General features: G+C 42.4%; 1 protein-coding gene across 2 annotated transcripts; it reads right to left on the bottom strand.

Moving 5' to 3' along the window:
• Nucleotides 1–1,873: 1,873 nt before the first annotated feature.
• trak1b (trafficking protein, kinesin binding 1b) lies at nucleotides 1,874–18,093 on the bottom strand. Of its 2 annotated transcripts, XM_019350925.1 has the most exons (18): nucleotides 17,928–18,093; nucleotides 16,853–17,047; nucleotides 14,006–14,082; nucleotides 13,766–13,882; nucleotides 13,588–13,688; nucleotides 13,360–13,465; nucleotides 13,192–13,270; nucleotides 11,878–12,008; nucleotides 11,700–11,774; nucleotides 11,466–11,603; nucleotides 11,310–11,386; nucleotides 9,394–9,642; nucleotides 9,003–9,280; nucleotides 6,848–6,966; nucleotides 6,461–6,668; nucleotides 6,150–6,255; nucleotides 5,437–5,562; nucleotides 1,874–5,083 (listed from the first exon to the last, which is right to left on the bottom strand). In XM_019350925.1, the coding sequence occupies exons 3-18, from the start codon at nucleotides 14,054–14,056 to the stop codon at nucleotides 4,489–4,491; spliced, it is 2,556 nt and encodes an 851-aa protein (XP_019206470.2). In that variant the 5' UTR covers nucleotides 14,057–14,082; nucleotides 16,853–17,047; nucleotides 17,928–18,093; the 3' UTR covers nucleotides 1,874–4,488. The 2 variants fall into 2 exon arrangements, with proteins under 2 accessions (XP_019206470.2, XP_025758059.1); XM_025902274.1 differs by lacking the exons at nucleotides 16,853–17,047; nucleotides 17,928–18,093 and adding an exon at nucleotides 14,852–14,950.
• Nucleotides 18,094–22,444: the final 4,351 nt, after the last annotated feature.

Below are 22,444 nucleotides of genomic sequence, written 5' to 3'. Positions count from 1 at the left end.
TACTGGGAGTTTCTCACACACCCATCTCTGGAGTTCACGGAGAACGGTCTGAAAAAGAGAAAATGCCCAGTGAGCCATTGCTCTCTAGTGAAAAGGCCTAGTTGAAGCCGAAGGTCAGAGGATAATGGCCAGACTGCTTCTAACTCATCTAATCACTGGTTACAAACCAAGTTATGCAGAAGAGCATCTCTGAGTTCACAACACGTCAAACCTTCATCATCTACACGAGCAGAAGAACACACTTAGTGTCACAGAACAGGAAACTGAGGAAACTCATTAAAACTGGACAACAGGAGATTAGAAAAATGTTGTGTGGTCTTATGAGCCTCGATTTGTGCTGCAACATTCAGATGGTAGGGTCTGAATTTGTCAGCAACATGAAGCATGGGTCCATCCTGCCTTTTATAAACAGTTCAGGCTGCTGCTGATGGTGTAATGGTGTGGGGGATATCTTCTTAGCACACTTTAGGTCCATTAGTATCAATTAGGTATTGTTTAAATGTCACAGCCTACGCGAGTCCATGTTCATCCCTTTATGACCACAGTGTACGCATCTTCTGATGGCTGCTTCCAGCAGGATACCGCTCCATGTCTCAAAACCTCAAATCATCTCAGACTGTTTTCTTCAACATGACCGGAAGTTTACTCCACTTAAATGGTTTCCATGGTCACCAAATCTCAGTCCAGTACCTAAGGAGACACATTTAGGATGTGGTGTAAGAGGAGATTCCCATCACGGATGTGCAGCAGACAAATCTACGGCAATTGTGTGATGCTACTGAATCAAAAATTCTGAGGGATGTTTTCCATCAATAAGTAATCTTTTCACTCACTGTACTGCTCATCTTTGCAATCAGTAAAAGCTACTAATCCCATTTCTCGAGAATATCATCTTGTTTGTTTTAGGTGCTTTTCCCCCACTTGTCTGCACAAATCAGGTCCAGACACTCATTCTTCCACATTTGAGTGGGAAAAAGGAAACACGCGCACAGGAAAAAAATCTTTTTATTTAGGTGTTTGACTTTCAAGGGGAATTACTGTACATCCAGACTGCAGAGCACCAGAAACGAACTAAAGAGCATCGCAGCGAGGGGCTTGAATGTCGGCACATGAACCGGTTAACAACCAACCATAGCCCAGCATTTATAAAGACCACCAAGTAGTCTGCAATCCAGGGGCTAAGCGAAGACGTTACAGAGAAACAATGTTGTACAGTAAATTAAAAAACAAAAAAATACCCCAACTTGAACACCCTAACCCTAACCCTAACCTTTAATAAACACTAAACCCTGTGAGGGTAGTCTGGGTGGTAGTTATTGAATAAAAATGATGCTTCCAGACTTCCTGTCTACTGTCACCTAAAATGAGCTTGTCTGGTATATGACAGGTACCTAAGCTCATCTGTTGGGGCTGTGTCATTACATCCAACAAAAATAAGGTTATGAAACAAGATTATCAAAATGCTTCTCTAAGATGACAAATATCCGACATGAGCGACATCACTGGCATTTGAAACCAGTTTATATTTTCTAATTAGACTCGCCGCCTGCCACTGTGACATTTTTTGGTTATTGCTCACCTCTCATTCACCTGTGGCCAGCCTAAGTTTAATAAGCAGCCTTCGTCATATCCCCTCCACGAGATCCAGATGGTGAATGGGTAATGGATGATGACTGCAGACAGACAGATGAACGCAATACACATCCTCGCCGTCGCGTGCCGAGTTATTTGTGAGCACCATCTGCTGGAGGAGGCCAAGCAATCATTTCCTGCGTGTGTGGCTTTTCTTTATGTCGTTATTACCCCGGTTCAATTCTGAGTCATGTTTTAAAACTCCATCACACAGAAAGGAAAAAGAAATCCTATTAATAAATTATTGTTTGACGACTTTTTATTTGGAAAAACCCTGATTACATGCTCACCCAGATACAGCGATGTGTGGTTCTTGGTTAAAGCACTACACATAATGGTTCGTCTACACATGACATTATAGTGACTGTGAACAGCATATATACAGTGTGTAAGACAATGCTATTTTTTACAAAAAAATATCTTAAAATCAGGAGTTTTAAAAATAAATAAACACAAGTGCAAACTATGGTTGTGTGAGCGCCATCGGACCTGCATGACAAGGAAAAATCATGAAACACAAAAGGCTGAGGCCATGTATTGCTTCATGTCTCTGATAAAACCATAAAACCATAAGGGAAAAATAGCTGAAAGCTTCCAACCACGATAAAGCAATCCCTCAGTGTATTGATCTCTCCAGTTCAGTGGAAGTACCATCAGCTTTACTGTCTAACGGCCATTTAGAAAATGAAACTGAAGTACCTTTAACACTGGCGTGAAATCTATTCGATGATTTAGTGAAAGTGACTTGTCAGACTCACACTTAATCCCTTCAAAAGAAAGGAGGGAGAGACAGAGGATGACATATTTTATGAATTCGGTGTATTTTTTTTTTAAAACCACTTCTGAAATTTTTATCTGCTAGTATTGAAGTATAAAGGCATGTTTCAGTGCTACAGCGACTACAAATAGCCAGCCAGTGCATGGAAGATTTAGCAGAGTGCACCTGTGTGAGTCTGGATGTGCGTGGGATTCTGTGGATGTGTTTCAGAAAAGGCAAGAGTGGGAGTACTACATCTAGCCAGCAGAGTCAGTCTCCAAAGCAGGAATCCGAGTGATATTTCAGTAGCTCGCTTTCAGTGTATTCTGTTTTTAACGGGTCAGTTCACCCAATTATGTAAAATTAAGTTACATAAAACTGGCTTTGTGTGTCCAGAATTTTAGATATCTGAATATTAGAGAGTGAGCAGAGATTACAGCAGCTCTATAAAGAGTGCTTTGACTTACACGCTAAACTCAACATGCTAACAATGACAAGGAAAGACTTCCAGATGCTCAAAAGCATTTCATAGGGGGTGCTTGTGCATCCATCCATGCATCATCTGCCTCCTCCGGGTAGGACTTGTCATCAGGTGATCCTATTCAGCCTGAACCTCCTCAACTGCCTCCTTTCGATGTGGAGTAGTAGTCCTCCAAGTCCCGCCTGAATCAATAAGCTCCTCCCCTTATTTCTAAGTGAGACCCAAAACACCCGATGCAGGAAGTTCATTTCTGCTGCTTGCATCTGTAACTTTATTCTTTATGTCAGCATCTATAGCTCACAGGGTAGGGACAGCTACCATTAAGATTTCCTCCCTTAATGGCATGTAAATGCTATAAACTCTTTCCCGATCAATCTGTGTGCATTAGAAAATGACAAAATATTTATGTGCATTATTAGCTTCCGATTAAGAAAACTTTAAGTAAATCTGTTTTTATTTCGGTTCAGACATATTGTGAGTGTTCCACTTATCAAAATTTTAAAAAATGTGTATTTTGTGACTAGAATCAACTATAATTAATAAGTAGATTAATAAGAAGCATTTGTTGCTCAATGACATGGAAGAAACTAGTTACCATCTTAAGAGTTACCATGTTAGCATGCTAAGGTTTGCTAATAATGACTAAAGTCAAAATAAAGCTGAGGCGGGTGTGTTTGTTTTCAGTTTTGCAGGAATTCTGGCAAAAATTTAAACTCAGACCTGTTACAGCTAGAGAGAAGGTGAGCCTCGTCATCACTTTTAGTTAGTCTCATCATTAAAACCAGAACTAGAGCAGGTGTTCAAAATATAAGCAGCTGCATGTATTATTCAGCACCTTCCCACTGTCTATCAGAAAACTGACTAAGTGTTCCTGCCTAGACCCGTCCTGTGAGATCCAATCAAATTCACATTTAGCACTCTTGGCTTTTAGAAGCATGATGTACCTGAACGGCATAATTAAATGACTTTTTCCCCCTAAAACTGCATTAGCCTTTCCCCCCTTAATTTTTACATCATTACAGCGTATTAAAAGAGTGCGCTTCTCGAAGAAAAACACTTACTAATTTTTATAAAAATGAAGATGAAGGCAGCTGACGTGGGAGCACTTGTTTTGCAGGCATTCTGGCAAAAATTTAAAATTCAGACCTGTTAAAGCTAGAAAGAATGTAAGCTTCGTCATCACCGTTTAATTTAATTTAATAATTGAATTTAATAACTGAAAGTCATTAAATGTCACTGTTCAGTGCTTTCACAGAGGAGCCTCCAATCTGTCCGGTCATTTTAGCAATATCTCAAAATCTGGGCACACAAAAGCAAAACTACAGCACAGACAGTATATACCAGCAGGGCTGTGTCAGAAGATGTTGCTGTGTAGTTTGGATGAACTAACCCTTTAAGTTATTTTTCTCTTTGTTCAAGCGTGAATCACCACTGTAAAGCACTACAGAGGTGTAGTGTTTGTGTAAAACTGTAGCTGTTATTAGAAATAGGTCAGTAGTGCCATGTTGCTGTTATACAGTGTGAACATTATTATGGGCTCCAGGTGACTGATCAACAGCCAGTCCTTGGCCCTGCTGGGCTCCTACTCGTCTACCCTGTTGGCCAGCAGCTATCCAGTCTACTCCTGGGGCCCTGGGGCTTTCATGACCATGCTGGCTCCAACCATGCCTGGATAACTCCGGTTCCTCCTCATTCCATCGGGTCCAAAAGGGGAGCCAGATCTACGCAGTCCACCCAGAGGCCCTAGCATGGGACCAGGGCTCATCGCTCTGCTTCCGGGAGCTCCAGCCACACCCAGCCGCTTCACCTTGTCTACCAGGTTCAGATTGTGGACGGCCACGCTAACGTCTGTTTGGCTTTCGCAGTCCCTCCCTCGCTGCCTGCCTCTCATCCCCCCTGTCACCTCCTTCAAGATGGAACGGGCTGGTTTGGAAGCCAGGAAGTTCTCATAAGAAGGACTCTTGAAGTCAAAGCCGGCGGAGCTTGGCACAGCTGAAGCTCCCTGTCTTGTGGGAGAGTTTGGAGGGGTCGAGGGCCGCAGAGGATCGGGATTAGGTGTTCGGTTGGGGGCAATGGAGGTGCTTAATAGGACTCCTCCGCTGCCCTGACCCTGCTCCAGGCCCTGGCTCTGGTGATACACAGCTGCTGAGATTCCTCTCTCCTGGAGAAGACGTACCAACCCTAGGGAGGTGCTGGTGGTGCGTGTAGCATCTCTGCACAGACATGAGACAAAATAGACACATCATCTCCTTTCTTAAAGGAACAGTTCACACCAAACTCAAATGCATATAGTTTTTGTGCTGATTATTTATCCAAATAAACAGCCAGCTATAACCAAGGAACTACACCTGCCAACCAAAGGAAGCATTCAGCCCGACAGAGGGAAGGCATTAATGCTTACAATACCACGACTCTGTCATCTCATGCAGATCAATGCAAACTTACTTTTTATATACACTCAATTAAATATGACATTATACAAAATATGAAATTAGCTAAAACAATCTTTTGATTTTATTTTGTCTTTTAAATAAAAAGGAAAATGTCAGAGTATGGAGTTTCTTGCCTGAGGTTAGTTGAGGATTCAGAGGGCCTGAGACTGAGCCTGCGGGACGTGCAGGGAGTAGCAGCAGGAGTACCCAGCAGAGTGCTGGTCATCACACAGGAGGACGATGCAGGCACTGGGTTTAAACTGGAGGGAATGAGAAGATTTCAGCAAGGTTAACAAAAAAAATAAAAAATATAAATCACACTTTCAGGTGGTCTCATCATTAAAACCAGAACTACAGCAGGTGTTCGAAATATAAGCAGCTGCATGTATTATTCAGCACCTTCCCACTGCCTATCAGAAAACTGTCCTGCCTAGACCCGTCCTGTGAGATCCACTCAAATTCAGAACGAGTTCACATTTAGCACTCTTTCGGCTTCTAGAAGCATGACGTATCTGAACGGCGTATTTAAATGACTTTTTTTAAAAACTGCATTAGTTTTTCCCCACTTAATTTTTCTTGTCACTACAGTGCGTGAAATGGCATTAAGTGCGGTTTTAACTTTCTAAAAGGGCGCTTCTCGAAGAAAAACATTTACTAATTTTTATAAAAATGGGGAGGAGGTGGGTTACAAAGCAGCATGCAGATGTGCAGCAGGTATAGGCAGGCTAAAGGAGCTTAAAGAAGGTGCCCATTGTGAGAACTGTTTATTATCATCGCCTGATTTTTGGTGGCTTGAATAATAACAAAGAGTCGACTCTGATCACAGACACTTCATGATGCCGCTCACCTTGGCGTAACCCGCGTCTGCTCATCAGTTGGATGGAGGATCCGACAGGTTGTAAAGGTGTAAGTGGAGCTGGTGTGAGCCATGCATTTACCTGGGTAGTATGCAGCTGGAAGTCAAACACACACAACCCGTCACTGTCAGTCACCACATTTTAGCCTTTTATACATGTTCAACAATGTGGAAGTATTCATGCACTAGTGTTTGCTCGTCTGCCTTCACACGCATATGAACTTGAGTGAAATCCATTCTTAATTATACTTTTGGCAGTATAATGTATTTAGAGTCAATGAAAATTTACTATATGTCCTCACCCAGAGCATCGGTGTTGCTGAGGTGTGGTGATGGTGATGGTGAGGGCGGAGAAGGTGGGGCCAGGGTGACTGAAGGCTGTACGAGGTTGGCGTCACTTGTACTGGAGGTGGGGAGCACTGCCGGTGAGGCAGAAGCTGAGGAGGTGGGAAGATTTTGGAAGTATTGCTCTCCTGGTTCATCCTCCTCAAAGCCGCCCCATGGGTACGCCTTAACACAAACAAAGAGTCATGCAGGGAAGGGAGAGGGCTGCTTTACAGGCGATAAGGTTTGATTCTCGTTACAAGAGGATGGGCCTAAGTTTAAACCAATACAGCGGTACATGTAATCAACTGAGATCGTTTAGCATGAACACAACAGATACATGCAGAGAAACCTCACACACAGACCTGCTCCAGCTCTAGTTCTAGAGGTCTGTAGCCCTTTGGCACAACTCCTGGCCTGGCGTCCAGGATCACACCCAGGTGAGGCTGGGCTAACTGCTGCCAGTGGTGCAGAGTGGCAGATCCTGGTGGAGAGAAGTGGATTTAACTTAATGTACTTAACTCCACCTGCACCATCTCCAAACACACATAAAAAACTTTTAGAGGAATATGAAACTATTTCAGCTGGCTGCTTTACCTTTAGCAGATGTTTTATACCTTAAATCTCCTAAAAATGCTTGTTAGCATTTTAAAAGACCTTCCTACATTAACAGGTTTTAAGAATTATATGTAACTGAGAAGTAACTAGAAGTAATAGCAACAAAACAGATATTGTGCACACACGTATCTCAGACTGTCAGCCAGTAATTCATGCGATTAAGAACAAAAAGTATTTTAAATCCTTTTCTCTAAAGAGCTCATCCATTCAATAAAAAAGTGAAAATGAAGATAATAATATAAGTGAAGAGGATGGCAGAGAAAAGTGAATAGTAAAAGCTATGAATATCAGAGGAATGATATGAAAAGGAAATGAAATGGAGGAGCAAAGCAGAATGAGAATCTTTTTATTAAGACAGCCACATGGATTACTGACAGAAAAATAAACAGAGACAGCAAAGAGGTGACAGAGTGAGCAGTGAAAAAATGAAAAAGCTTAAAAAACAGAAAGTTATGAATGAATATGGACAGAACAATGTGTATAAATATATAAGAATACATATAAACAAATCCACAACAGCAGGGCTTCTGTATATCATCTGGGTGTTTTTATACAGTTTAAATAAAGTATAAAATATTACCAGCAGAGGGCAGCATAGGCCAAAGGAACCTGTTTTGAGTGGGCTCTGTTCTGCTTTGCATTATTTTCTGTTACATACAGAGTATACCATTACAGTGGTGGACGCTCATAATGAACATAGCCAAAGTTACATATAAAGACCTCAGAGTATGTGCAAATAATCCCTGAAGCTCACGATTCAGACTTCTCTTAATGGCCAGCAAGAGCAGATTTCCCTAATTTTGTCAACGTTGTCAGCAGTGTTGACAACTCCTCAGTAAGGAAAATCGCTATTGGCTGTCCCAAAAGTCGCTAGAAGTCTCTAAATGACGTCATCGCATAATTTGCATAATTGGTCATGCTTATGTAATTGTAAACTATGTTGTAGGAGAGAGAAATAACATCATGGAAGAGACATAAAGTGAGTAAAAAACAGCCTAAATGCATTTAGAACATATTTGGAACTACAAATTAAGTTTCTTTTAGCAATTATTGTTTTTTAATGTCACAATTCCAACCCTCCTCCTTTATCCAGGCTTGGTACCGGCAAAAGTGACCCGAAATAGTAGTTTTAAAGCTTCTGTTTGCGAGGGACAACCAATCAGAAGACGGGCCTTAAAAAGAACAGGCAGGAAGCCACAACAGTCCCTTTCTGACAAAGATTTGATAAATAAGGTTAGTTTGAACTGTGAATCATATAAAACTAATCTAGCACAGAGTCCAGTAATAAATATTTGGCACTGATCTGGAAATGAGCATAATCTTCTTTAAGGTTAAATATAAGGACACCAGCTCCTTAATTGTACATGCTGACTGACTACTACTGTGACTCTTAACACACTGTATAGATCCTAAGGTCTGCCTGTTTCCCCTTTTAGCCCCGGATCAGTTCATGAGCAGCAGCCAGTGATTTGAATAGACTCCGTCTTACTTCCTCCGTGTAGTGCATGAGTGCTCAAAGCCACCCTCTGGGCTGGGTTTCTTTGTAATAGCTGTGTGGAGATGCAAAGCTGCCAGACTTGTGATGATGCATCAGAGACCAGAAAGAGTTGAAGAGCATCAGAGACAGGGGCCTCTCTGTCCACTCTTGCGCACTCCTCATCTTCTTGCTGCCGGCTCGGTCTCTAGCCCACCTCCTTCCCCTCTCCCTCTCTATTCCAGCTCCAGTCTTCCTTGTCCATCCCCACACTTTCTCCCTTTCCCCTTGACTGCCATCTTGCCTCCTCTCCCCCTCTGTTCCCCAGCCCTGCCTGCTCCCTTTTTTTGCCCCGGCCCCTCGGTGCCTCTCTCCTTCCAGGTTCCTCCCCGCCTTGCCGTTCGTTCCGTGCTCCCTTTCTACCTCACCTTCGAGTGGTTTGACGATCTGAAGCTTGTCGGGGAGGTAGGGCCCTCGCGAGGCCCAGAGGTGGAGGTTTCCGAGGGACATGATGCTTTCGGATGGAGTTAAGAGACTCTCCTGGCTGAGGGCATCGTGGAGTCCAGGGTGTCCACCCCGCCGTCGCTCTCGCTCCTCTTCAAAGAAGCGCCTTTCACTTAAATTGTTTTGTCGGCGCAAAGACAGGCGACGCAGAGCAAGCCGCAAGTCCTCTGCCCCACTTGCCTTCTTCTCCTGGCCCTCTGTGCTGTTGACAGAGCAGGGTTAAAACAAAAATCAATCAAATGTTTTAAAATAATATCATTCTTGAGAAAAATGAGTTTGATTCATGCAGATGACAGCAGCTTATCTCGGTCTTACCTGTCCTGATTGGATGCCGTCTCCATTAGGATGCTCTGCGTTCGGTTATCAAGGGCTACACTTTCTCCACTAAGGTCACCTCCATATATGCTAGAGTGGGGTGTGGAGAGACCACTCGATTGGGGTGACGTTCGAGCTGACAGGGACTGGTTAGAACCCGGGATGTTGGAGTTGGTTGGAGTCAGAGAACGCTGACGAACTGTCTGGTTAACATTTTTGACCGTCTCAAATACACGTTTCCGATGGATCCTGCACACAGCCAAACATAGGAGTATTATACTGATGCTCATCAACAGTGGTTCACAAACCTTTTTACCTAAGTTATTCCCAAAGATGGACTCAAGAACCCTTCACCAAGATTATGTTTATTTGAACTCTTAACATTAAACAAATCCCAACTTTAAGTTGAGTGTTTAAAGCGACTAACAATCAGAGTGAAAAACACCAACCACCATAGCCGAAAGTTTTCATGTGACACTATGGAGTTCTGTGAAAAACTAATACTCCACGTAGCTTATAGAACCATCAGCAATAACTCGAAGTGATTGTTTTCTGTATGACTTAAGCCATCTCTCACATTGTTGTGGAGGAATTTTGGTCCACTCTTCTTTACAATTTTGCTTCAGTTTATTGAGGTTTCCAGGCATTCATTTGTGCACAAGTCTCTTAAGGTCTTGCAACATCATTTCAGTAGAGTTGAGGTCTGGACATTGTCTGGATCATAACAACACCTTGATTCTTTTCTTTTTCATGCTTTTGAACAGTTGTTGCTTGGGATCAATGTCACATAGCTAATGCTAAGATTTAGCTGTCAGACGGATGGCCTCACATTTGACTCCAGAATACTTTGACTTTGATAGTTGAGTGGTTGTGAATTATGACCAGAAGTCAGAAAGCAGTGGAGTCCAAGAAGTAGCTTTTGATTTTTGTGCAGCTTCTTAAGCATTGCATGGTCTGAACTTTGGGTGAATTTGTTTGGATGCCCACAACTAGGAAGACTGTAGTATTATGTTAACACATACCCGAATGCTACAGACCAGGAAACTCCCAAAACAGAGGTGCTCACACTTGCTGATGATCAGTTAATCAAGTGCATTTGATTCTAAGCACCTGGCTGCAACTTACCCTTTTAACATGGTGTGCTTAGTTTTTCACAGAACTTCATGACAGTGTGGGTTATATACAGTAGTGTCCATTATTAGTGATTTAATAAGGATTTTCTGTAAGATTAACATTCATCAGTTACACTTCATTTCATTAGACTTTACATTTCAACCAGTCTTTGCCTATTTTAAGCTACTACTTTATTATAAGTGTATTCATTAAGTTTTGTTACCACTTTTAACAATTTAACCATCATAGCTAACAATTTTAGCTACAATGATATTTAGCAGTTTAGCTAATCCTCTCCAACTGCATCAAATCTGTTATTTAGCACAAATTAACAGTGTCTTTGTATTTTAGCTTTTAGCTTGCTAAATAAAAGCCTGCTAGCATTAGCTGATAATTTAATACGCCACCTGTTCATTCAGACATGGTAACTTCAGGCTTGTAAAACGAACATGACAGTGGCTACAATGCTAATGCTAAAGCTAAAAATTTCCAAAAGTCCAAACTCAGTAAGTGAGGTCACAGTGGTTACATTTCTCTTTTATACACTGTATTCAAACTTTTACTAGTTACTATGCTTATGTATACTTTTGGAAAAAGGTTTTAAAAGACTTTTAGTGAGCTATGCTAGTTTTTCACTTTCTTTGACAATTACTTATGTATTTACCTTTAATCGTAGTATATTTATTTTAGCTATCTATTTCTACTGTCTGTCCATTACTTATTGCCAACTCTTGCTCAAACAATTCCCAAACCTGTTCCCATGTTTGGGAATTGGCATCTAGTATGCATGCATGAATACGTACTTCTGTTCTTCACACTCTGGGTCATCAAGACTCAGCTCCTTCCTCATCGTTCCCTCAATCTCAGCTGCCAGAGAGTCCTGCAACATATAAACTTTTAAGAGGGGAAGACGATGCCCACAAGCAAAGAGAGGCACACACACTTTTACAGTAACTCACCATTGGGTACAGTCCCAGCGGGTGGTAGCGGCGTGGGGTTCCTGCAGGGTAGTTTCTGTTTCTCAGGTTCTTCAGCTCCTCCTGAGCTTCATGCAACATCTCAATGCACTCTGAGTACTTCTCTTCTAACTCCTGGAGCTGTTGTATTGTAAACACAGCAATTAAACTAAAACTCACAGTATTTAGGGAACAAACTGTGATTGGGGACAAGCTTGGCAAGAAAAGAGAAGTTACCTCTGCTGTGAGCTGCCTTTGGGCATCTTTAGCTGCCAGCAGGTGTTGAGAGAGTTCCTCATTTTCCACTGCATACTAGACACACAAATGCAGCTTTGACTGAGCAAACAGCTAAACAGGACAAGACCAGTAAAAATATAACCAGTAAAAGAATATACCTGTGTGCTTATATACTCACAGACTTGGCTTTCTTTTGCAGGTCTACTATCTGAGAGAGGAGGTGTGTGATCTCTTCTTGCTGTCGTGATGCGTCTTCAGTCTTACGGGCCAGTTCCTCCGCTATGGTAGAAATCTGAAGACTGGACAACCCTTAAAGTTTGACAGGAAGTTCAATAGGAGAACAGAGAAAAATGAGAACAAAATGTGTCAAGCAAAAACATTTTTCTGCACTGCACATAAAATATAAGTAAAATCAGAACACTTCAAATTCATATTTAAAGTGCAATGAAATACTGAAATAAAAATTTAAAAATCAGGGACATGCAGTACAATTTATATACATTCACAATCGCAGTCACCTCAAGGTGCTTTACATTGCACGATCGAGACCCTACAGCACTAGAGAGACAACATCAACAATCAACTGATCCCCCATTATTGATTGCCGTCCATTATTTGAAATTTGAAGTTATTTTCTCTAAATTTCGAGTCACGGAGGGCATTTTTTTGCTACAAACAAGCTGTCATACATCTGTAAGCAACCACTCTGTAACAGTGGAAATGAAAAACTCCCTTTTGACAGGAAGAAACCTCCAGCCAGGCTCAGGGAGCAGCAACCATCTTCCACAAAACTTTTTTTTCATTATATATTTTTCAGTCTGTTGTCTGCTTCTCAAAAATGGTGACTAAATCCAATTAAAAATTAGATAAATTTGTAACAGGATATGATTTTAAATGAGTTGCATCATTGCCATAGGCAGTATAAAAGGTGGCTGTAGCTACCATGACGTTACTCAATGATTTCTGAAGAACTGTTTTGATGATGCATTTTCGCTGTTGCTTGATTGCAAAGCTGCAGATGTGAGGAAGAAGAGTGGATCTCGCTATGAAACAACAAACTCGAACTACTACTAACTACTTGACAAAAATGTGACAAAATGTGAAAATGATCAGCCATTGAACATGGAGTTTCTTACCAAAAATAACCCTTCACAGACTTAACCTTTTACCCAGCATGATCCAAACCAAGTCAAACTCAGCAGGAAAGTGTTTCAAGAGGTTCAAGTCATAAAGCCATTTTCTCGTAGACTTTTGGGACAGTTACATATAAGACAGGAAGTCTACCACAGCTTTTGCCATCCAGTAGAATCCAGGTTTAAGGCACTTCCACTCTGGCTTCAATATTCAATATTTCTGTCTAGAGTGATTGCATTGTGTTTTTATTCAAATATTACACAGCATGCAAACTCTTGGAGGGAGTTGTGTAAAGAAAAACAGGCAATTTCACACACAGAAGCTCCAAAAAAGAAATTGGTGGCAAGACAAAACTCACTGAGCTCTTTGACACAGTCGTTCACGAGCTGCTGCTCCTTTTCTTCATAAGTTTCGGTCTCTGACTTTAGATGGTTAGCCTACAAGTAGACGTCCACAATTACACGAAATACTCTGAGCCGTTTTGGTACCTCACCTCCCGTGTTGCCCTCATTACTGCGTGTCATACCTCTGAGCGGAGTGACAGGTTCTCCTCTTCCAGCTCTTTGAGTTTCTTCTGGAGCGTGTCGCTCACAAAGCCTCCTGAAGCAGTTTCCACTTTGCTTTTTTTACCCCTTCAGAAGACGAACAAGTTTAGCATGAAACTTACAGCCAGCGGGTCATTTGTCTGTACAAGTGAAATGGTAAACAACAGTATTCACACATTTTAGGAGTGACATTAAGAAAGGAAACTAACGTTGGGGAGCTGCTGGATTCATCCTCGATCTCTTCAGCTGCATTGGTGTAAAACTGCAGCAGCTCATCCTTCAGGTTCAGCTCGTGGTGCAGCTGGGCCACCTGCAGGAGGACAGGTACTGTTCAACACCTGTAGCACCAAAACATTTTTTCCTGGTCTAAATTTCTGTGAGGCAAACCTCCTCTGTGATTTGTCCCACTTGTTCCTCCAAATACTCATTCTGCTCTGTGAGAGTTCGGTTCTTCTTAAGTAGCGACTGGCCAATCTTTGCAGCAAGCTCCAGATCTCTCTCTTTCTATTGGTTGCAATGTAGGAGAAGCAAACGGAGGAGAGGAACATCTCATTATCATTTGGTCCGATTAAAAAAAGAAAAGCTTCAATTTACCCTCAAAGAACTGGCAAAATTAAAATACCTCACCTCTTCCAACAAACGTGTGACAGCATCAATGTCATTGTAGGTCTTCGTCATCTGGCCCACTCTGTCTGCACATAGCACTGTGGAAAGAACAAAAAAAGAAGACCCAACCGAGAGTCAAAATGCCGAATGACCTTCTGGTCATCCCATCACTTGAGTTGTGACCTGCAAATATGTGACTGCATGCAAAAACGGCCCCATTATGTAACACAAAGAGTATTTACACACTCAGAGGAAGTGGACGTGCCACGCATAGCGTGCAACACTTCCATCACCGCTGTTTGGAAATGCACGAGCAGGCGTTAAAGAGGAAAGGGTCGTGTTCCATGGCGCACAGAGTGTGGCTCTGCTGCCGCGGGGGTGGCAGCAATTATTGACTTCAGAGCTCGAATCAATAACGTGCTGCATGAAGTTATCGAATCCATTATGGTAAGCCTCTGTAATCCTGTTGGTACTTTAAACAACACAAAAATGTCCCATTTCTGAAAGCAAATTTAGGTGATGGCACTGAAATAGTGATCCACGCTGGTTCACACGGGTACAGCAGAGAACCATGTGTCATCTTAGTGAGGCGGACTAACTAAGAAACAAACACCGGAGCAAAACTATCAGCCAGAAACTACAGCTTTTCTGCATTACTGGAGTTCTGAAATGATGAGACTGCAACCTGTAATCCACCGCAGTCAGGAAGCAAAGAGGAACAACGACATTCAACAAAAATCAGAGTACTGAAAAGAAACTAATATCCCAATCATTTGATCACATCTTAACATTGAGCTGTCCTCCGGCCCACACTCATCCCTTCATAATCTCTCTATCATGCTCTTGCTGTCTGTATCCTCCACTTGCCTTGATAACAATCGACCGCTGGTCCAAAACACCGATACATTCACTTTCTGTCTCTCTCATGCCACTGTTCAGCTACTGTATCACAGGCTTACAGACTATATTACCCTCCACCCACACCGACATCCCTGTGTTGGTGGAGCGAGAACGAGGTAGGCGGAGAGATGAGAGAGACTGTGTGTGCATCCGTTTTGGCTCCACAGCTGCGGAGGTGAAGTGGAAGATGTGTTATGATTGGGCAGGAGGGGATGCATTATGCAGGACCGAGCCAATAGAAGTGACTCCCACTTCTCTCATTTTTACCTTTCTTTCATTACCTCACTTCCTCTGTCTTCTGATTCATTCTTAAGCACCGATCATGCTGCTAACACAATAGACTGGGAACCTGTAATCAAACTTCCTCAGCAATTAAACAACTTAGCTGTATGCTAAGATGTCAAAGCTGAAATCATATTTTAGTAAAGATTAGAGATGAGTCTATCTAAAATGTAAAAACTCACTCTTAGAAATTATAACTCTTCCGATCAATCTCAGATACGCACAAAATAAATGAAGAAGAAAATTCAACAAAGTTTCAGACAACATCCCACACATGACACGATCTAACGTCTCAGTAAGCGAGTCGGATTCTTCCTCTTTTCATTAGACGACCTAAATTCTTCTTCACATCTTTCCATCGTGCAAGTTTTCCATATGGGTCAAGGAAAAAGTCATTTGCAAAAGCCATAAGAGAGATTTTACCAACTATACCATCCCAAAGTATTGGGGTGCTGTGTAAAAATGTGAATAAAAAGATAATGCAGCGATTTCCAAATCTCATAAACCCATATTTTATCCACAAGAGAACACAGATAGCAGAAAAAAATGAAATGTTTAAACTTAACTTAAATTTATGCAATTTGCAGATCAATGCATTCTGCCTTTATTTACATTTTACACACCGTATTTTCATTGTGTCCACTTTTTCATACTGGGTTATTAGAGACAACCATGTGGACAGAAGCTGAAATACCAGCTTTATCCATACAGGACAAAGACAGACTAGACTAGATTAGAATAGAAAACAAACAATCCAAATCTAACATTAACATCTTATTGAAGATCAATCTACTCAAATGTATCTGATCTTCAAAATGTCAATCACATCTTCTTGTGTCACGCCCACCAGCTGCATGTCCTCCTTCACCTGCATCTTGATGATCCGCATGTTTGATTTTGTACAGATTTTATGGCGGATACTCTTCCTGACAGAGGCATTTATCCAGGCTTGGGACTTGTAGGCTGGCTTGGTGGCTCGGGTTATACTTTATAAACAGATGCCATCAAAGATTCAAAGAACAATGTAATGCGATGACAGCAAGAGTTAATATTGTTTAATATTGCACATTAATCTTTAATGTGAGAAAGCCTCTGCAGACAGCACTCCCCTTACTCCATAAACCTCTTCTCCTTACTCATAAAGCAGCGTATTAAGCAGAGTGCTGATATGATATACGAGGAGTGCAGCAATTATCCAGAATAAACGAAGATGCATTCATGTTTCAGGGCCAAACAGAAATAAAAGGCTTGGTATCCAAATGTTTTCATGGCTTAACTTTGAGCATTAAGTCAAACAGATTCATAAAAGACATCAAAGGGCTATTTGAAACCTGTCTTGTTCATCTACGGTGGGAGGGGTTCTCAAATGATTTTAAGGGAAAGACCCATAAAGGCAAGTAGAACACCCAAGTACCTCTTTATAACATCGACCCCATTTGAGTGCATGTCGACTACAATTTGTACTTTTTGCTGTCATTAGAATTATTTGTATTCTAAAGCTTTTCAACTGAAACACTTCTGCAGTTTTAATAACGTTAAACAACGTTTCAGTTTTAATCCTGCAGTTATAACCTGAAACCTTTAAATAGAGTTCTGTTATCATTGCCTTCGGCAGCTTTTCCTTCTTGCTTTCAGTCTGTCTCGGTGTGAAACATTTAAAGTACCAATGCGATCGGGCAGACTTACAGAAGTATTTTAGTGTCTCTTCGATCTGCTCGGTGGTCAGGTCGAGCCTGGCCTCGGGAGCGACGAGCGGCGTGTGGAGCCAGTCGTCATGGTCGTAGCCGTAGACGGTGTCGGCCCGCAAGCGGTACACCGGCAGCTGCTCCTCCAGAAGACTGATGATCTCAAACTCCGGCAGGTCAGTGCTGTTACAGACATCTGAACATTAGAGGGAGGGAGAGAGAGAGAGAGAGGATGAGGGTGGATGAGACGGGTGGGTTTTTTCTCCACTCATTCCCTGTGTGACCACAGCGAGTCAGGTTTGTGATGGCCGACATTAAATCTGATCAAACATTTGAAAGGCAGGTTTACCTTTAATCAGAGATAAAAAAATATTCTGCTAAAATAAAATTAGATAACACTTCACAAAACTCTTTTTTTTTTTGTAAGAGGACCCGTTTTAAACAGCAATGTTTCAAATAAAGAGATAATTGTATGTACAATCACGTTTAGCTCAGCTCTCAGGCTTGAGGTTGCTCTAAATGCTCAGATTTAGACAGGTTTTACTGTACTTGGCTCTATATGATGTCACTGAGAGTCATCTCAGGCACACGGCTCTGGCCCCTGGACACCTGTCGGTTCAAAGCTACCGTTTACGCGGAGCAGCCAATCAGCTGAAAGCTGGCTTAAAGGAAGGGGGAAGGGCAGAAAAATAGCTGAGGGGCTGCACCAATAGCAAAATTAGGATCATCTTGATCTGTCAGTCTTTTCATTCATGGACTCTATGAATGAAAATATGGAGCTAACACGTCCTATTTAATGTGAAATATTTTTTAAAAACAACTAATACTGTACTTTAAAAACAAAAAGAAACACTTGTGCATTTTAACTTACTTATGACTGCAAGCGCAGAACGGTAAAAGACTACTTTCACCAACTGGCATCGCTTTACTTTGATGCATGGCTACATCTATGTGCAAACTGTGGAAAAGTAACTTTATTAGAATAGTAATTTCAACACTGTCACCAGACGCTGAGCTGCATACTCAAAACTTTGTTGCTATATTTGGACTTTTGGATGATCTGAGTTCTTCTGCACCTGTGATGGTTTCGGCGTCCCTGCAGTCGGGCGGCGCCGGACGTGTCTCAGGCTGGTTGTACTCGCCCTCGCTCACATACTGCTCCTCGTGGTTGTGCTGCCGGTCGGGTTCAGGCTCTGACTCCGGGTCCTGGGACAAGGAGGGGGCTGGGGAGGCCAGCTTGGCTCACCTCTCGCTAGCGGAGAGAGACGGGGGCCATGGAGCTGGAGCTCCACTGTTGTAACAGGGACAGACGATAGACGGCAGACACAGACGCCTGCAGGGGACAGAAGAGAGGAGAAGGAGAGATCTTTACTTTTTCTGCCGCTGTGATCCAAAGTCCACTTCAATCAGTGTGGCTCTCTTTCCCTACAGAGTCTTTAGCACAAGTGCTGCTGCTGACTCTGCAGAGTGCTTCCTGCCAACAAGCTGCATAAAACCACAGCCTACCCACTGCAGACACCGGGTTTCATAAGTTGCAAGACTTAAATAAAAACAGACGGTGGTTGGAGGGGAACATTTATGCTTTTCTCTATTTCCTGTCATATATACAGTACAGTAGTGGATGCCCATATGAAACATGGCCAAAGTTTCAAATCATGAGCAAATAATCTCTGTGGGTCAAAAGAATGCGCTTCAGACGTCTCTAAACTCTCCATTTCTAACACTTTTCCTAACATCTGGCTCCAGTTGGTGTCAATGAGAGTGGACATCTCTGGTACGATCATCACAGGCATCCACCTCTGGCTTGAAGCACATAAGCTCCACCCACCTGCTTTTAACCTTTCTGTTTGTGAGGGATAGCCAACAGGAAGAAAAATGGTGCAAAGGCCTTGTGTAAGAGTTGTAAAACATGCAGATCTACTCCAGCAGACTCCAAAAAAAAAAATAAAACTAAAATATGGAGCTGGAAATGAGCATAAGAGGTCCCCTGTGCAGCTCTTTATAAAGACATTATACCAAAGAAGAGAAGAAAGAGTGTTCCACCTAATCGATCCAGTAATGTTAAATTAAAAGGACAAACCTTTTAGCTTCAGCCTGTTCCACCTGACCTCACAGTCACCTTAGACGGCCTCTTTCGCAGTCACACACTGTACTGGGATCCCTGTCTGAAATAAACACACCGCTGCTCATTCATGGTGACCTTGTATATCTCAGTTTGCATCCTGCAGGGATCAGCATGTCGAGGCAGGGTAAAAACACACAAGCCAGATGAAACAAATTCACCTGAGCGTCAGATCAAACAGCCGGTGCTGCAGCTCTGAACAAAAATAGAGCCTCACTAAAAGTCTCTGTGCATATGCATGAGTGTCTGTGTGAGCCAGTTGCATGAATAGCCGGTTACCTCTGTAGCTGCTTAGGAGAGACATGTCGGTGCAGAAAGTGCATGTATAACGGGACACACGGGCAAGCCCGGCTCTCTGTCATCACTGTAGCTGCAGTGCAACCTTGGAACGTCTTTCCCATTGCAGCAGTCTGAAAGCTGAACTCACACTGCTCACTGTGACAGCAGCATCTTATGGGAATTTATCTATTTTTAAAAACCTCACCACATAATCTGTGGGTGAGAGATGACTCCAGATTTGAACTGACAACACGCACATGCAGATTTGGGATTAAAACAACACATTACAACCTCCCTCTCCAACCACCTAAACTTGTAAACAAGTCCTCCAAAAAGAAAAATATCAACATCCAGTTTCTATATGATTCGTACATATAAGCAGACAAGACTGAATGAATTAAAGCTGGAATCCCGTGCTGACGAGGATAAACGTGAGGTGCTTATTGGATGTCCTGCAGGCCCAGATATTACGACTGTCCCGCAGTGAACGCTGACAGCTGCTCCTGCTGATTGTGCTGCAGTAAATAGGCCAGGGTTCATTCACGCGTGGGGCATACACAATGCCTTGTCTGAGGGCGTGGCTTCATCTACATCAGCACCCGTCACGGATGCGAATCTGGGTTTTTGCAAATCGTGTCACCCTACAAGTATGACAGTAAGTACCAGAACCTGGTCAGCTGACCTTTTGATGCACGGCATCGCCATTAAAAGCATTTAATCGTGACAGCAGTGCATCAGCCACTACACAGACACTCACGGTGACGGATCCAAACACGGTTCCTTGTCAGTGATCCAGGGAGGACTCGGGTGAAGCTGAGCAATCCTGCAGCTAGGAAATGTTTAGACAGTGAAATTGTTTCCAGGATGGGCAGCCGAAGACGGTGTCTGCCACACAGTCCGCGGTCAGGCCGGGCTGGAGCGCCGTGACGGGGGATTTGCGCGGTCTGGACTCTCGTTCCACAGCGCAGACACCTCTGGATGATCAAGATCACCTTAGACCGCTTTCCAGACTCGCTCCTGACCTGGACCACTGCTCCAGCCTTTCAGCCATCTCCCTCTGTCTCTCTCTTCTCTCACTTTCCCTGCGACCAGCCTCCCTCACCACTGTCACACCACACAGCATTAGAATAATAGGACTTCTGGCCGAGACCTTCAAAATAAAATCCCTATTCCCTAACAGCTTTAAAAAAAAACGTGGATGCATATGTTGCACCGTAGTTAGTATGCTTTTTTCAAGCACCTGTAGAATACAGTGAAAGTGCACAATGATCATCTTGAGATTAACATTTATTACGGCTTACATTGAAAACTCATACTTTTTCTATATATTTAATTGTTATTTCTTTTAGTAAACGCGTTGATGCTTTTAATTGTAAGGCGGTGCTTTATTTCGCACTGTTTCCTGGGTAACTGTATATGACTTGACTTTTTTCCCACCCTGCTGCCACCCAGAAGACTCCCAGACCAGAGACCCAACCCGTTCTGGATCGAGCATCAGTGACGTCACACGCGCCTAACAGGAAGAGGTTGGGGTGATCATTTGCGGGCAATTTAAAATGATAGGGTCTTTACAGCTTTAAAAGCTTGTAAGGCTAGTTTTGCTTTAATCATTATAAGGAACATATTTAATTTCTAATCAAGAATCGAGAAATTTATTTGTCCAGAACAAAGTGGTCACGCTGAGCAATGGTATTCTTACTTTGAGATTTCCTACACGCCAATAAATAAAATAAATCTATAATAAACGAAGCACTGTGTACAGAAGGGTAGAGAGTGGTCACAATATAAAGTGCAATTAATTATCCATACTATTGTAACGTCGAGACATTTAGAGTGTTATTATATAAAAATGTATTATTTTAGATTAAAAATAAAACTTGCATTGTGTGCAAAGTTACAAATGTACAGGTCACGACAGATAATCACGTTTCTTTCTTTTCATTTATTGACGATGACACACAACTTCAGTTCCCAGCAGTCCTCAGTGTTTTCTTTCTATCTGATCAACTGCACAAGTGAGAGAGGGGGTAACTTAAGTAAAAACAGCCACTCAGGTCTTCCTTCTCACTGTTTCTCAACCATTTTTCATCCTGTTCTGAAAGCCAGCTCCAGTGCAAACGAGTAGGTCTGAAACCAGAGGTGCCACCCCTGCACCTCTATTTTTTGTCTCCACCAAGCATAAATTCTGTGCAGCTGTCAGTGCAGCAATATGCAGAAATGACAGGAGGACAGATCCCCCTTTAAAATAGGCATGCGCTGTAACCTGTGGTGATTATAAACGCAAAACAAGATAGCCTTGCATTATCAACTGCAAAGTAAGAAGTGTGTCCACAGTTGCATTACTATAAGTCATTTGTTAAATGGTTTATGTTGGTGTTTCTTTCTGATTCTTTTTCTGATTTCTTACGCTTTTATTTTCTATTTTTTTCCCAACTTGAGCCCCTGAAAATTAACTCTTGTGATGTACTCTGGACTCCTCCACCGCCCTCTTTTCTATCCTGATGTTCATATGCCACTAATCACTAACTTTTCTCTCATCTTACTGTTTTTTTTTTGTTTTTTGTTTTTGTTTTTTTATTTGTCCTGATCCCTTTGTGCTCGTCTTTTTTCTGCCCCTCCCTGATTCTGAAGTTTCTTCCCTTTAAAACAGTTCTTTCTCCCCACCTTCGCCACCGCCTGCTTGTCTCCCTAACACTTTAGGGTCTTTACCTTTCATATCTAGCACTTTCAGGTGAATGCTATGATAACCCCCGCACCCCTCCGCTCACAGAAGTTTGGTGCCTACCATCGCATCAAACGGCAGGTGGCAGCAGAGAGCCTCTTAGATAACGCACAACCTGCTTTTTGCAAATTGAGAGCAGAGATGTTGTGTTTGAAGGCTGTGTAACAGCTGAGTGCTACACCTGCATCCACGCAGTGAACGGCAGCAAGTGAGGTTTACACGATTTCCACATTGAAGAGCTTTAAATCCGGTAATCTGTGAAATCACTGCGCCTCAGTGGTGGCCCGTGATTCTTACACTGAGTTTTTTGTTTTGTTTTTTACATATGAGATGTGGTAGCGATGCTATGGCCCTTCCCCTATAAGTAACGGATACGTAACACCACACGCGCTCCCCGCTGCCATAATGTGCACATTTTGCACTGAGTGGAAAACAACACTGGCGTTTTGTTGGGTGCGCGATTTTACTCC

The sequence above is a fragment of the Oreochromis niloticus genome, linkage group LG22, assembly GCF_001858045.2.
Source record: "Oreochromis niloticus isolate F11D_XX linkage group LG22, O_niloticus_UMD_NMBU, whole genome shotgun sequence".
NCBI classification, from domain to species: Eukaryota; Metazoa; Chordata; class Actinopteri; order Cichliformes; family Cichlidae; genus Oreochromis; species Oreochromis niloticus.
The sequence above is the reverse complement of the archived record's forward strand: the minus strand, read 5'-3'. Positions and strand labels throughout refer to the sequence as shown.